At 34.6% G+C, this 14,958-nt stretch overlaps 1 protein-coding gene across 3 annotated transcripts; it reads right to left on the reverse strand.

Moving 5' to 3' along the window:
• Positions 1–3,075: 3,075 nt before the first annotated feature.
• Positions 3,076–12,768, reverse strand: LOC149783665 (perforin-like protein 1). 3 transcript variants are annotated; one of them, XM_089931906.1, is made up of 6 exons: positions 12,564–12,768; positions 9,022–9,099; positions 7,569–7,774; positions 6,747–6,862; positions 6,157–6,245; positions 3,076–4,994 (listed from the first exon to the last, which is right to left on the reverse strand). In XM_089931906.1, the coding sequence occupies exons 3-6, from the start codon at positions 7,713–7,715 to the stop codon at positions 3,376–3,378; spliced, it is 1,971 nt and encodes a 656-aa protein (XP_089788032.1). In that variant the 5' UTR covers positions 7,716–7,774; positions 9,022–9,099; positions 12,564–12,768; the 3' UTR covers positions 3,076–3,375. The 3 variants fall into 3 exon arrangements, with proteins under 3 accessions (XP_089788032.1, XP_089788033.1, XP_089788034.1); XM_089931907.1 differs by lacking the exon at positions 9,022–9,099; XM_089931908.1 differs by lacking the exons at positions 9,022–9,099; positions 12,564–12,768 and having other exon boundaries at positions 6,747–6,807; positions 7,569–7,669.
• Positions 12,769–14,958: the final 2,190 nt, after the last annotated feature.

Genomic DNA, 14,958 nt, shown 5'->3' on the forward strand with positions numbered 1-14,958 from the left:
AGAGTGGCCCAGGGGTCTCTGTAATGATAATTCCCATTGAGGCTAGGGAGGCCCCATTCACTACTCCCGCTATCTGTCAGACAATAATTTTACCTGATACTACCTGCATCCGAATGATTAGAAAATTATAACACGACTTTGTAGTTTTAGTAAAATCGTAATAATTAAACTTTATGAGCCCCACTCTCTCTGCATTTAGTTGTGAAATGTTTTCCCCTGGATTCTGAATCACTCGATTTTTTTTTAATGTAATCATTATGCCTCGATCAGTTAAATACATTATCTTCCAGGCGTCGAGTTTAAAATGCGATGAGTATTTTATAAGTAAGTCTATTATATGTCAATCACGAATCATTACCTGAAACCGAAGGAGAAATCGGTAATGGGTGTGTCAGTTTTAAACTCAAAGTTAGATACCATCTAAATTTGGGTACAGAATCTGTTCCTCAACTAGACGAATTTTATTTAAGGCCACAAAATTCGCGTTTAAATGCAGAAACATACCCCAAAAATTAAGGAAAAATCTAATGTCAATACACAATTATTAAAGTCGTTTGGTTAAAAATCTAACCCTCCGTAGGTCGACTGAACCAACCACCATACTACCCGAACCCTAATACTATATAAATTCGCACAAGAAATGTGTTGCCTAAAATAAACAATTGTTTCATTGTATAAAAATAATCATTAATAAGACAAAAGTCACAAAAATAAAAAAGAAAATAAATCGATACAAAACTTACTATTCTAACATATAAAATTTTCAAGATTTCTTTTTAATCATTGCAGCAATACAATTTATTAGTTTATAGTGTCACGTGAACTGGTACAGAGTGAAAGAAATCCGCGTGTGCAGTCTCAGTTACATAATACACTTCAAATCTTCATTTGTTTTTCCTAGTAGATATACATTTTTCATGCGAGGACTCATAGTGTAAAATAATGAAGACATTTGCACTTGGCAGACGGATTGTGTGTGTCTAGAACATACTTTATACATTAGCCGTTTAAATTTCAGGAATAATGTTATGAAAATATAAGTATCTCGGCACACAAAAGGACATACCCCTGAATTGGCAGATAGAGAAATCAATATCTTGCTACATGTTTATTCTTTGTAATAAACCATCAAAATGTTGATATATAATGTATTTCTCCTAACAGTTTTCTTTCTTATGAATCAGTTTGTGTCTGTAATTAATGTTGACCCAAATGAATATGTACTGCATATGATATATTCAACAAAGAGATGGATTAAGACGTGCATCTTACGTATTTACAATCAGTGCAGCCATGAACGCAAACATTTACTGTGGTGATCAAACTTAAAACTGGAAATCTGTTGGATGGAGACTAATTAAACTAGACAGGTATCAACTGACAACGGGTGCCGTCATATTTAATTAAAATTGAAAGGAAAACGATGAACATTGATAAAAAAGATGGGGTGGGGTGGGGTGGAGATGACAAAAGATTTAATTAAAAGAGAAGAATAGACAATTGCGCGGTTTATTTATATTAACTTTGCTAGAGCTACGTGTGTATTATTATTATCATTATTATTATTATTATTATCTGCATTTCAGGAATGGTATTGCGTAACATTAGGTATATCACCTGAAAAGGAGTGCAGAGACAAAAAAAAAAACAAAACAAAACAAACAAATATATTTAGATATTCATATTATTCGTAATAAACCATGGAGATGTTGGCATTTAATTTGTTGCTGTTGAAATTTCTCCTTCCTATGAATAAACTGTCGTTTGTACAAGGGGATAGAAGGGATATATTGTTGAGAATTAAGTCATGGGGAACCAGTGTGCAAGAAAGCTATCTGCCAGAAAATATTCTGGATACGAGGCAATTTATTGTTGTGGCAATAGTTTCAAATAAAATTCTTAAGGATATAGACAACTTTAACTTGGAAACTGGATACCCGAACAAGTCAGTTCAAATTCAAACGTATCAGTGCAGAACAAGTGCGGTCATATTAAATGAAAATTTAACGGAAAATGATCCACGTTTAGCAAAATCAAGAAATGCAGAGGACTTAAAATAAATGAAGACTAAAGGATCTAATACAAACGGAAAATTCGGCCGGCACGGAGAGATAATTCTTATCCATGGTGGAGTTTTGGAAACATTAATATCAAATTTTTGGCACGACGTAGGTGGTGATGAAACGGTACTTTGTAATCTTTATTTATATTCCTGTAACATTCATTGTGCGTTGATTATGAATACTCCATATTCATGTTCAGAAGAAATCATGTTATATAGCCAAAAGACAGACAGACAACAACAGACAGTGCAGAACAACAGAACTATTCTTCATATTCAACGACAGATGAGAAGCAAGCACATAAATGGTTTGGAGATGGCTCAGTGCAGTTATTTTCTTACTAATACTAAAAAAGGATTCATGGTTAAATACGTGCCTAAGAATAAACCGAAAAGGGCAGGACAAAAAAGAAAGCAGAGACCGGCATCGTGTGATTTAAGCCTGAACACTGATAATATCATTTTCCAGGATTTGGTATATGAATGTTTGAACAACACTCCTCTACAGTTTTGTTGCGTTTCTGACCCAAAAAATAGTGTGCTTCAACATAATATTATCTCGTTCTTCCTGAATTCAGTGACCTATTCTTGTACCCACAATTCTACAGAGATTATTCTGAATTTTAAATTAAGTCATATTGCATGAAAAATTCCAATAAATAAAGGAAGTTATCAAAAAATGAATTTCTCGCTTGTGCGCACTGCAGGCCTCTCAATCGCTCCTTACTGAACTATATGGCGTCAACTGACTTATTAGTGCAACTTTATAATTATTACTGAGCAAGTTTATAATATGAGTTTCCTGAAAATATAATCGTTTTTGAAAAATGTGTAAATTGAAGGTTCCAGGAACTGTAACAAGATTGCGAACAAGAGGCTGTCATGCATGTTTTCACTGGGGCAGTGACGCGTAGTGAAGAAGAGGAGGGCTAGTTATTGGCCATAAAAATGTTAATGGCTACAAAATCTCATAGAACTTTTATAGAAGGGTTGAATACAAAAATAAGAACGCATAACCATAAATGCTGATATTGAGGGATAATCAAATGAAGTTTCCAAACACAACATACAAAATAGCAATGCAGCGGCAATCGCTGTATCTTTTGTGACGTCAATAAAATGTGAAAAAATCATATAACATTGCAGTTTTAGACCTCGACAGTTTCATCATGTGATTTCATTGTATATGCGGTCGCCGTTTTATTTCTGCAAAATCCTATAATACAAAATGATAGCTTTGAAAGTGAAATCGATTTGTACGTAACGATTTATGCATATTGTATATACATCTTGATATAACTAAAAGTGAATGTCTAGTTTCCCCTTGTGCTTGCTCTTAACTTATCGCTTGATGTAATATTGCTAGAGGATGGTCTGGAAGTTGATGTTGCTGAGGTAGGGTAGATGTCGTACACTGATTGCAACATATTTGATATAAAATATGTATCAGTTCCCCTTTCTGTCTCAAGCTGGTTAATCCCTTCCTCACTGTACAGGTCACAATTTCGTGCTTTCTTCAAACATTCGCAGAACGTAAAGGCCACACAGTGTGCATCATCTAAACATCTTTTCAGACAATCCGGGACATTCTTTGTTCGGACATTCATTGTTTGATTTGCAATACGTTCTCTGCCAACAATTGCCGTGTCACTGAATTTTAACTGTTTGTTTATTTTCGGTATTATGATTGTTGTTTCCATACCCTTTGTCTTCGTTCCAGTGATGTGAATCGTTTCACCATACATTTGACATGAGTTATAGTTATAGTCGTTTGTTGTGCATTCTCTGCAGAAGCTAATTGCCACACAAGAATGCCGCTCCAAACAGGCCTTGATGCAACGGGAACGATCAAGTTCCTCCACAATTGTTTTTCCACTTAAAGCGGTTTCTTTTAATATTAACCCCTCCGTCAGATCTTGGCAAGTGTCAACCAAACCTTTGTTTTGAAGGAAGCTACAGTATTCGTTTTTGTTTCTTTGTATTCTCTTTTTGATATCATCGTATCTGACACCCAAATGTTCCATATACTCAGCGCAAAATAGTTCCTCTATGGAAATCAATGAATATTGGGTTGGAACTGGAGTTTCCTTCACCGTTGATGCCCAAGTCATTGTATCACCGTTTGCTGGCGGAGGGGCACCAATAGTTATAGTGCTTGTTTGCACCTCACTCTGAAATACGGATGCTTGTTCTCGTTGAGAAGAATCTAAATTAAATCCTCCACCGACGCTGAACAAGCCAGAGTAACTGGCCGACACAGCTACATTTATTCCTTTTTCTTGCATTTTAGAGTAGCTGGATGACGACATTTTGTGTTCATACGTAAAAGAAGCACCAAATGTGGCCTCATCGACAAAATGTGTCCCATAATGATCAAAAAATGCCATATATGTATCTTTATCTTCTTCATAGCTATTAGAAATTGTTCTGTTCAGTTTGTGAACCCAATTCAAGAAAACTGGATGGAAAGGCGGTGGTGTACTCTTCTCAAGTTTACAGTAGTAATAATTACATTTTGCACTGGAGTAGATCATGATCCATTGTCCACTGGCCACAGTGGACGACGCTTCCTTGTATCCAGCACTCGCAGAGAAGCTGACTCCCCAGCCACCGCCTCCTACGTGAGCCGAGGCTGAGAGTGATTGATGTAGTTCATACTGGGTTTGGACTACTTTGGAGGTGAATGAAGTAATACAGGAAACATCGGGGATGAGAACTAGACCCTTGGGAACACTGTACTGACAATCGGCAGTCTGATCGTTATTACTATAGTCGGCACGGAATATTGGGTATGTAAATCCGGGATCATGCCCGATCGCTACCGGGTAACCCCTAAGGATGTTGTAGCCCAGTAGTGCATAATCCATATCGGGAAAAGATCGCTTTAAATCGGGTCCATGACATTCCTGGAGGTTGACATCTTCTCGAAGCGCTGTAAAAGGACATATAATTATACATCGTAAACCTTTCTTGAACTTTCCAAAAAATATGATGCAATCGCGCAATCCCTTATTCGTGTAGAGAATTGATAAACAGAAGCAAATAAATAATCTTTGCAATTCAAGTTCGTAAATTTGGGAAATGAACAACAATTTGAAAGTTAGTATATATATATATATATATATATATATATATATATATATATATATATATATATATATATATATATATATATATATATATATATCCGTGTGTGTGTGTGTGTGTGTGTGTGCCGGCGGCACCTGTTTATCAAATTTAATTTGTCCATGAAGTGTTTCAACCTGAAAGATTTACTTCTTTTATAGTTCTGTTCCTTGTAAATGTGTTGTCGGGAAGTGCAAAATAACCATCGAGACGGGTACAAATTGTAATGCTCTCATATACCAGTTTTCAAAGCTTAACCATCTGTATCATGTGTTTTGTTGCTACGCGTCCAATAAAATTGCAGGAGGACGATAAGGGAGGCAGAAGTCTGTTTGGTTTCCACACAGTACTTTTAAACATATTTCATATTGCCAAAAAGACTGTGCTTTCGCAGTTCATTCGAATCCATTACAAATTCTTTTTAATACAGTTCAGGCTCTGCTGAGCTTCTAGCCCTACTCTACCATCCAAAATCTATTGATTTTAGGATTATTGACTTTGAAAATAAATGTACGATTTATCATCCACTTCCCTTTTGGCATCCATTAAAGCTGATTATATTTTGTAAGAGATATGAAGGTCAAAGTCAATGCTTATATGAACAACATAAATAAACAAAATATTACACAGATTATCTTTCGGAACTATTTTTGAAACACCACGTAGCACATTTATCTATTTTTTATGTATGTACATGCTTGCCGATATTGGGTCAGTAAGTTGAAGGTCAACCGGTAAGATCATGGTTTCAACAGTATTTTTAAGAATGGGTCCTTATGCACAACTAACCCTCGTTTGTCGTAATGTCAATCTTCTACGATACTTCATTTCATAAATAGATAGTTTATTTTATTTCTTATGTAGATAATCTATTATGATGTTTCATCGGATTGCAGTAACGTGCGGATTGAGGTGTGATATTTAAAACGATCGATATGTTTGTCAATGTTTTTCAAGGATATCCTTACATATTGCAAGACGTTTCTTCTGTTGCAAATTGTCGATTGCAGCTTCTAAGGATTCGTGTTTTAGATACGTTTGGAAATCCGTAACTTCCCTGTAAAAAATTAATGCATTTGAATGGATTTCCAAATTACATCTATTATAATAAAATTAGCTTTTTGTCAGTACAACTGCTTTTGTGAACATGTTTTTACCTTTAATATAATTGTGAAACCAAAATGTATGTCGCCAGTAATTGTATGTTTACTCAAATGCCATAGAGGTGTTTCAAATCTCTCGTCAAGCTGTTTTTTCAATCAATTCAACGGATTTATTTAATACTGACACTTACGCAAGACGTTTCCTTAAAAGTTAAAAAGGTGACATAGATGGATACAAAATATCCCCCAAAAAAGCAAATGAAAATAACAAAAATAAATAAGCAAACACACTCCTCCTAACACCCATTACGATTTCATGAAGTACTTTGTACAGTAGGAATGTAACGAAATCCTATTTGAAAGGAATATAATGCATGCAAAGTTAAATGTGTGACAATTTAATCATTTGCCGATAAAATATCGTTTTTTTTAATAAACATCGTTTCAATACATACCCATTGGCGTCTTTCAAATGGGACATAACAACTACGACAGCAATGGCAACAAATATGACCACTAGAAATATGGAGACGAGGAGAGTATTCATCAAGCGACCTTTCCATTTAAGTGACTATGGGAAGAAACAAAGGGTATACATGGACCTAAATATTAATATATTATCTTCGTACCTGGCGCATTTTATCCATAAACTGCACAGAGTAAGTAGAGTGTTGACGTGTTATCAAATATGTATGTATGTATGTATGTATGTATGTATGTATGTATGTATGTATGTATGCATGCATGCATGCATGCATGCATGCATGTATGTATGTATGTATGTATGTATGTATGTATGTATGTATGTATGTATGTATGCAAGGACAATAATAAGAAAATATTGCAACTGATTGTTAGCTAAGAACAATGTAGATAACTGTAGCAAGGAACAAAATAATAATAGTTAAATAATAATAATAATAATAATAATAATAATAATAATAATAAACTTACAGTTGACTACACGTCTTGTCCAATAAACGCCTCGATTTGACACGAAATGTTAAAAGTAATAAATACTATGCACGTCCTTAAGGTACTTACAATAGTTATACCAGTAAATAGTTAAACAACTTTATCATACAAATGCAAAAAAAAATAAGACAAAGAATATTTGCAAAAACTGAGTTATAACTATTTGTATGAGACTGCATTTACGTTTATAGTTAATGAGATGTACAGAGAGAGAGAGAGAGAGAGAGAGAGAGAGAGAGAGAGAGAGAGAGAGAGAAAGAGAGAGAGAGAGAGACTGAGAGAGATAGGGAGAGAGAGAATACTTTGTTGTGGTATGTTGCTTTCTGAGTATCAAACTGCGGTCCTTTGTCTAACTGAGTCTTCAGTGTTCTATTCTCTTCTCGTAATTGATTGTTCATTTGGTAGATTTCACGAAGGCTTATCTCTGCCTGCCCATCAAAATCTGCCATGGTTTCACGTCTTCATTCAGTGTAAAATTTAGAATATATTGTGAATTTGTGATCCGATCCTGAAAATTCACAAAACCAAATTAAATGTGATAATTAGAATTCCATTTAATCTGTATGCATTTCTATGTAGAGTTTTATTGTACTCTCCATTCCTTTAGGCTATTTGAAGCCACCCGGTCTAGAAAGGCCACATAAGCTGATTGCGTTTCAGTTTTAGAGGGTTCCTCTAAGGGAAAACAGTGAGAGTGATAACATAAAATGTCTTTCAGTTTTAGAGTGCGGTGGCTTCGACTCAATGGTTTAAAAATTTGCTTCAATCATCGAAAACATTTTCGGGAATAGAGAAATGATGCGTATAGTATCACCAAAAGCATACATTATGCATTCAAATTTGTTTACCTGAATTTGCCATCTGCTGTTGTTTCATCTTTACTACAAGGTTACAATAAATATTTCTAAATTCTGAGGTATTTAGAAAACGACAACTTTACAACATTTAACACTGGTCTACATCCTTCAATCAAGGACACCAAATCCAGTTCTTGAACTATTTAAAAGTTAGGTTCCTTGTAGCTCGCTCAACTGCTACTACTACCAGTAATAAATAAATAAATAAACAAAAATGATAAACGTCGATGGTTTGAATGATTCTCATGTGTATCAAAAATACATAGTATAGAATGGTATCATTTGAGACCTTAATTTGTGCTCTAAGATCTTCATCCTCCATCAGGTGTGACACAGAGGAATTCCCTGACATAAAAACATCTATTGCTACAGATTTTTCAACAACATTATATGTAAGTGTAATATCTGTATGCCGTTGGCTCAATGATTTCGAATCATGTATTCAGATGAATAATCATCCTAATATTATCCATGATTGCCATAGGAACTGCATAGTACTAGGGGTGGGGGTGGCACTCAAGTGGCAGGGGTGTTCCACTGCAGGTTCATGTCCTTAAGCACCTCTAGACATGGTTCAACGACTTTGATTTTAAATACGTCATATAATTATGGTGTGAACTAAGCCGACAAGACAACCTTAAATTAAAGTTCTTTTGGCGATACTTTAGATTTATACATTTAAAACATTTTCAGGATCATGCTGCCATTTTTGGGCCAACGTACAGATAAAACCTAATATACGCTTATCACTTTCCTTACCAAAGTTCAAAATGTGTATTGTCTCTGTCTTCATGAATTAAATCACAATACTTTGTTCCTAATAAAAACCTCGTGTGTGTGGCTGTGTTTGTGTACGTATGTCTGTGTACAAATTCTACAAAAAGTTATAAATATTTACCTTTCCACGTAGGCTATGAAACAGACATGTATGATTGCCTTCACTCATTTAGTTTAGAAAAGATATCATTTCGGCAATCTGTTGAAAATACAATAGATTTAAAACAGTTCATAATTGTTGGATTAATTGTTAAGAATGACTAGTACCGAATACTAGATTTGATATACACTTTATTAGTACCGATTACTAGATTCAGTACGCTTTATGTCGTGACTTAACACCAGATTCTAAACATATTAGGACGGAACAATAGATTCTGTATAATTTATTAGGACTGGATACTATATTCTATACAAACTTATTAGAAAGAATACTGTATTCTATATAATTTATTAGGACTGAATCCATATATCCTATGCAACATATTAGGGCTGAATACTAGATTATATGGAATTTATTAGGACTGGATACTAGATTCTATACAACTTACTCGGACTCAATACCGTATTCTATATAACTTATGGGACTGAATCCCTAGACCTATACACTATATTATGACTGGATACTAGATTCTACTCAAATTATTATGACTGAATACCGTATTCTATATAACTTATTTCGACTTACTGCTAGGTTCTACACAACCTATTAGGAGTGGATACCGGAGTCTATATAACATTTTAAGACCTAGTATTAGATTTTATGCAACTCCAGGACTGAAAACTAGATTATATGCAATTTATTATGCCTGGATTTAGTGGAATATACAGAACTGAATTCTAGTTTATTGGAATTTATTAGGCCTGAATACCAGATTATATGAAACGTATAGGACTGAATACTGGATTCTATGCAACTCCAGGACTGAAAACTAGATTATATCCAATTTATTAGGCCTGTATTATGTGCAATATACAGAACTGAATTCTAGTTTCTGTACATGTTTTTAAGATTGTTACGTATGTTTGATTTAATTTATATTTTATTTAATTTGTGTTTGATTTGATTTGGATGCTTGTGAGTTTTGGAATCTTTTTATTTTCTTTGCATGTCAACTTAATATAATTTTGTTTCGAAGGAATTTGATAGTTTCCATAAAATTCAGTTTGACCTGAATCTTTCCATAAATACCTATTAATAGAAACACTTGTTTCTATTTTTGACTTAGTTTCTGGCCTTGATTGAGGGTCAAGTTAACAACTTTTATTTTCGGAGTAAAAAGATTGGTTCTTATCAAGGACATATAGGGGCTACCTAATTTTTACATGATCACGTGATCCTTTATTTCGCAATTAGGCATTTCCAAAATTGCGAAATACTTAATATTAATAATGATGTTCAGAGAGATCTCAGAGTTTTTAAAACACTTGGTGTCAAGTTGTTTTCTTCTTTCGTGACTAGTTTCGAGTTTTTGAGTTCTATGTTAATTTTTCTTCAGATTATTTGGACTCTAAAAGATTAATTCGTTTCTCTGGAGATATTGTATTCATATAGAATTCTTGAACAAGGACATTTCTTAAAATGTTTATTTTGATTTCCGAAACCGGTGGATTAATTATCGTGTTTCTGCAAGGAAATGAAAACTTCAACACATTACAGGTTACATTATACGTCATCGCCTTCCATCTTTTAGAACTTAAAATCATTACAACATTTTATTATTAGGACTTCTAAAATATTATTCGTGGATAATTCTTGGATTATTTTTAGATTTGATTCTTAAAACCGCAAGTTCATATTTTTTCATTTTTACAGTATTTTTCCAGGGAAATAAATTATTATATTTTTAAAGCTTGCTGTTTTCACTGTTTCTTGTGTTACTGTTTATTCGAGCCTAAACACGTAACATAATAAGAATGATTACTAGATTCTATACAATATATCAGAGCCTTCGCCTCGGATGGGAGGTCGAGGGTTCCTATCCCGGCCAAATCAAAACAAAGTCTTATAAAAATGGTACAAACATCTCACTCGCTTGGCCCTCAGCACTATGAGGTTAGTGTTAAGACTGATCGGCCTGGTATAAGGATATTGACTGGGTGGGACATGATACTATATGGCTGATTCTGACAAGGTTTGTGGAACCGATATACTGCGCATATTGTCTTATTAATTTGGATGTAGCATGCGTTTAAAAATGTCAGGTAAAGGCCATGTCTGTTTTCTAGGCAAATATAAAAAGTTGTCGCTGATTCTTGGAATTATCAGCATACTTTATTTTCATTAAATTTAATTCCATGATATCACGTCATATTTTCACAGGTGTTCTAAACTAGAATGCTGAATAAACATCATACTCCTTTGTGATATTCATGTAGGAAGTTACCAGTGTAAATATGAATAGTTTTAACCTTAATTATTGAGAGACCTATGTTTAAGACATTTTCGAAAAACAAACGATCGCGATTAAAATATGAATTAAGACGAAAAGGCAAAGCTACCCAAAACATGAAAGATTCCGACAGTCTGTACACGTAAACTACGGGTCCACCGACCTTTAATTATATTTATTATTAGGGGTTCTCTTTTTTGAGACATCACACAAGTAGCGGCAAACAAAAAATAAATAGAAAATTTGTTCGCCATACACGTTCTTTATTGTTAGCAAGGAATAGGATAACTCATTCTTAGCTATGCGCATCATTATTATTCACCATGGCAAACTGTCGACAAATATGTTCTCTGTAGTTAGGACATGATTTTCATGCTTGCTTATTGTGCTTTGGACCCGTCGGGTGGCCTAGTGGTTAGAGCGTCCGCCTCGGATGCGGGAGGTCGTGGGTTGGATCCCTGGCCGAGTCATACCAAAGACTTACAAAAATGGTACTAACAGCTATCTCGCTTGGCGCTCAGCATTAAGAGGTTAGTGCTAGGACTGGTCGGCCTGGTGTCAGGATAATGTGACTGGGTGAGATATCATGCTTCTTGTCTGTGGCATGATACCCCAGTACTAGATATCACTATAATCTGTCACACTGCAGACATCGTAGCGATATGAGTAATGTTTTTTACAGCTACGTTAAAGATCCATATCACACACACACACACACACACACACACACACACATTGTGCTTTGTTGACAGCATATTATGACACACGATGCATCTTTAGCATAATACAAAGGAAACGCTTGAACATTGGATATAAAAAATACTTTCCTTAAAGGGACGTTCAACATACCACTGGTAGAATGTTGTTAATAGTGTATCCCAACATTTATACTCTTTGATTAGAAGCGTATCATCTGAGACGAACCTGAGTATTACTATATTTAATGTGGTATAATTTAACCTTCAATAAACTCTTAATTATGCAACCAAATGTAAATGTGGCTCAACATGAATATAAATATTCCTACAGCATATTAGGATCTGAGAACTCATCAATTGTGTTCTGTTCTATAATTAGGTGTTTACCATAAAACTCTTCCATGCACTAAAAAAGTAAAATGAAGACTAATCAGTCGTACAATGAGTCCTGTTATGGTAATTTTTTTTTCATAGTTTAATAATTAATCTAAGTCCGAAAACAAATTTTCCCCACAAGCTCCCATACATCCCCTGTACACAAATATACACATGCAGTTATTTCAGATACTTACATCAGACAAATGGAACAATATGAACTTCAATGATGGTCTCTGTTATTCCGAAGCTTTTTTTAACTGCAGTACTTTTTAAATGTGATGGACGTCTGCTTCGGACATACCGGCATCCTATCGAAATTCAATATGACTTTATAAAGCTGTTGTTTAAATACCTATCGCTCTATGTAAGTGTCAGTTTCTCGAGTGTATTTAAGTGTTACATCTGTAATTCTTAGATAAACAATAAACCCAGGTTGAAAGTGCAGAGGAGGATATATACACAGCTAAAGTTCAACAACGTAAGAATTAGAGGTTAATTCATGTATGGATGGGACGTCTTGCTAACTCTGACGCATATATAACACACTACAAGTGTCTTATATTAAGTTATCAACAGTAACAGAGATATTCCTTTAGTCATGTATATACCAAGTATACCAGCAAGCGCAACAACTTATTGACATGCACGTTATGTATTTGAATATGCCTTTCTTGAATTTGGTTGCAGCACAGTTAAAAATATAACCATTTACGAAGTGCTGCACAGGACATCTTAAAGACAAGCCAATGCAGCATGAAATGAATGTGGGGCAGTACAACATACAGGTTAACCAATACAGTATTAGCGTTTAAAGCCAAGTTCATCTTAAAAAAACAAGCCAGCGCAACAAAAGATTAGTGATGGACAGAAGATCCTACTGACAAGCTGATAAATGTTTAGATATGTGTGCCACAGGGCAGCCTAGAGATACGCCAATACGGTATGAGATATGCGTGTCACAGCAAAACATTTAAATAAGCCACTTATGAGAGTGACCCAGTACACTCTGCAGACAAACCCATACAATATCACTCAGGAAATTCTGTATACATGTTAATACAGTATGAGATGATTGTAATACACGAATTCTTGCGGAAAAGCCATTACATTATGAGATGAGTGTGGCACAGTAAATGTTACAGATAGGCCATCTTGGTAGGAGATTAGTGTAGCAAGGTACTTTTATGAAGATAGGCCAATACAGTATGGGATGAATGTGGTAAAGGATATCTGGCAGGAAAGTCAATATATTAGGAAATAAGTGGGAGACAGTACATCTTATTTAAAAGCCAATGCAGTATGAGATGAGGTTGGGAGAGTACATTGCAGCGGTGTGAATTTTGGAAGACGATTATTGTGCTATACATGAAGTGAATCTTGTTGTGATCAGCGTGACACGTAACAACAAACATTGACGTATCGGCTAGGCTGGCAATAAATCGCTGCCTGCAAAGGACGTGACACTCTTATTTATGGGTATGATTGATTTTTTATTAGGAACTGCTCAGATAACGGTTAGAGATAAAGATTAGACGATGTTAATACTGAGTTAAGTAGCGGGAAATGTCAAACCTTTATATAATTCTGAGCCAATGTTCGTGCCAGATTGAAATGAGTGCCGTAAAATTAGTTTTTCAATAATAGGTCTTAACAAAGGTGGAGTAGAGAAAATTATTTTAGCTTCGACTGGCGTGTTAAATTTTTGGCGGTTAAATGAAGTTACTCCTGATTGGCTAAGTTACAATAGTAGTTGTACTTCCCAGATGAAATTCAATGTTTAAAGTATTCTATCCCGAACGTTTTGGCAGTCCAAGTTCTCTGTGGAAGGGGAAGAAGGACTCTGAGGAAAAATAGCAAGTATTTTTTCTCCTTAAAATTTTGTCCAAGGAAGGGGTGTATGGAAGTGAGAGATACGGAAAGATATATTGGACTTCATAGAAAAGAGAGCGAGTATCAGAAAGCACAAGTTTTGTCTTAATCACCATGATATGTTCATTAATATAAGTGTGTTATTATTTGCTGTATTTATTGTTTTAAATTCATACTACATTTTTTATTGCCTTCAGAAGTTAATTGCGACATTTATTTGTTTTGAATGTTTTATGACTCATGCATTCTAAGAATGTCATCCTGTATTTCAATGATATGAATTTGTTTAAATTTCCTTGTTTAGATGTAAAAGGAATCTTGTATCCTGAGAATTCCATGCGTTACTTCTGATGCAAATTGTGTGAATATGTGAATATATATGTCTTAAATAATCTGTATCATATATGCTTATAATTTATGTTACTATGTCTATGTCAATGAATTGGTACTTAGCAAATAATGTGGTTAAGACAAGACTCCATCAATTCAGTTGTGAATTCCTTTAATCGGGAAATCGGCAAATGCCGATTGGCATTGTTCAGTTAGTAATTTATAGCCCAGAGTAGGACGTAATATTTCATTAAAGAGGTCTAGTTACGTCATATTTGAACTAGGAATGTTGAGTAGTCGCTAGGAAAAAGATCTTAATTTTATGGTTAACAGAGTTGAGTGTTTCATCTGTCAGTTGCGAACTGATCAATATTAGCCTTAGTTCTGTTG

Source organism: Sinohyriopsis cumingii, chromosome 14, assembly GCF_028554795.1.
Source record: "Sinohyriopsis cumingii isolate HCF-2022 chromosome 14, ASM2855479v2, whole genome shotgun sequence".
NCBI lineage: Eukaryota > Metazoa > Mollusca > Bivalvia > Unionida > Unionidae > Sinohyriopsis > Sinohyriopsis cumingii.

Coding starts and splice junctions, on each gene's coding strand:
- LOC149783665 (XM_089931907.1), bottom strand. CDS start 7,715: ATGGCAGATTTTGATGGGCAGGCAGAGATAAGCCTTCGTGAAATCTAC. Junction 6,246..6,746: donor CATTTGAAAGACGCCAATGG/GTATGTATTGAA, acceptor AATTTTTTACAG/GGAAGTTACGGATTTCCAAA. Junction 4,995..6,156: donor GAAGAAACGTCTTGCAATAT/GTAAGGATATCC, acceptor GTCCTTTTACAG/CGCTTCGAGAAGATGTCAAC.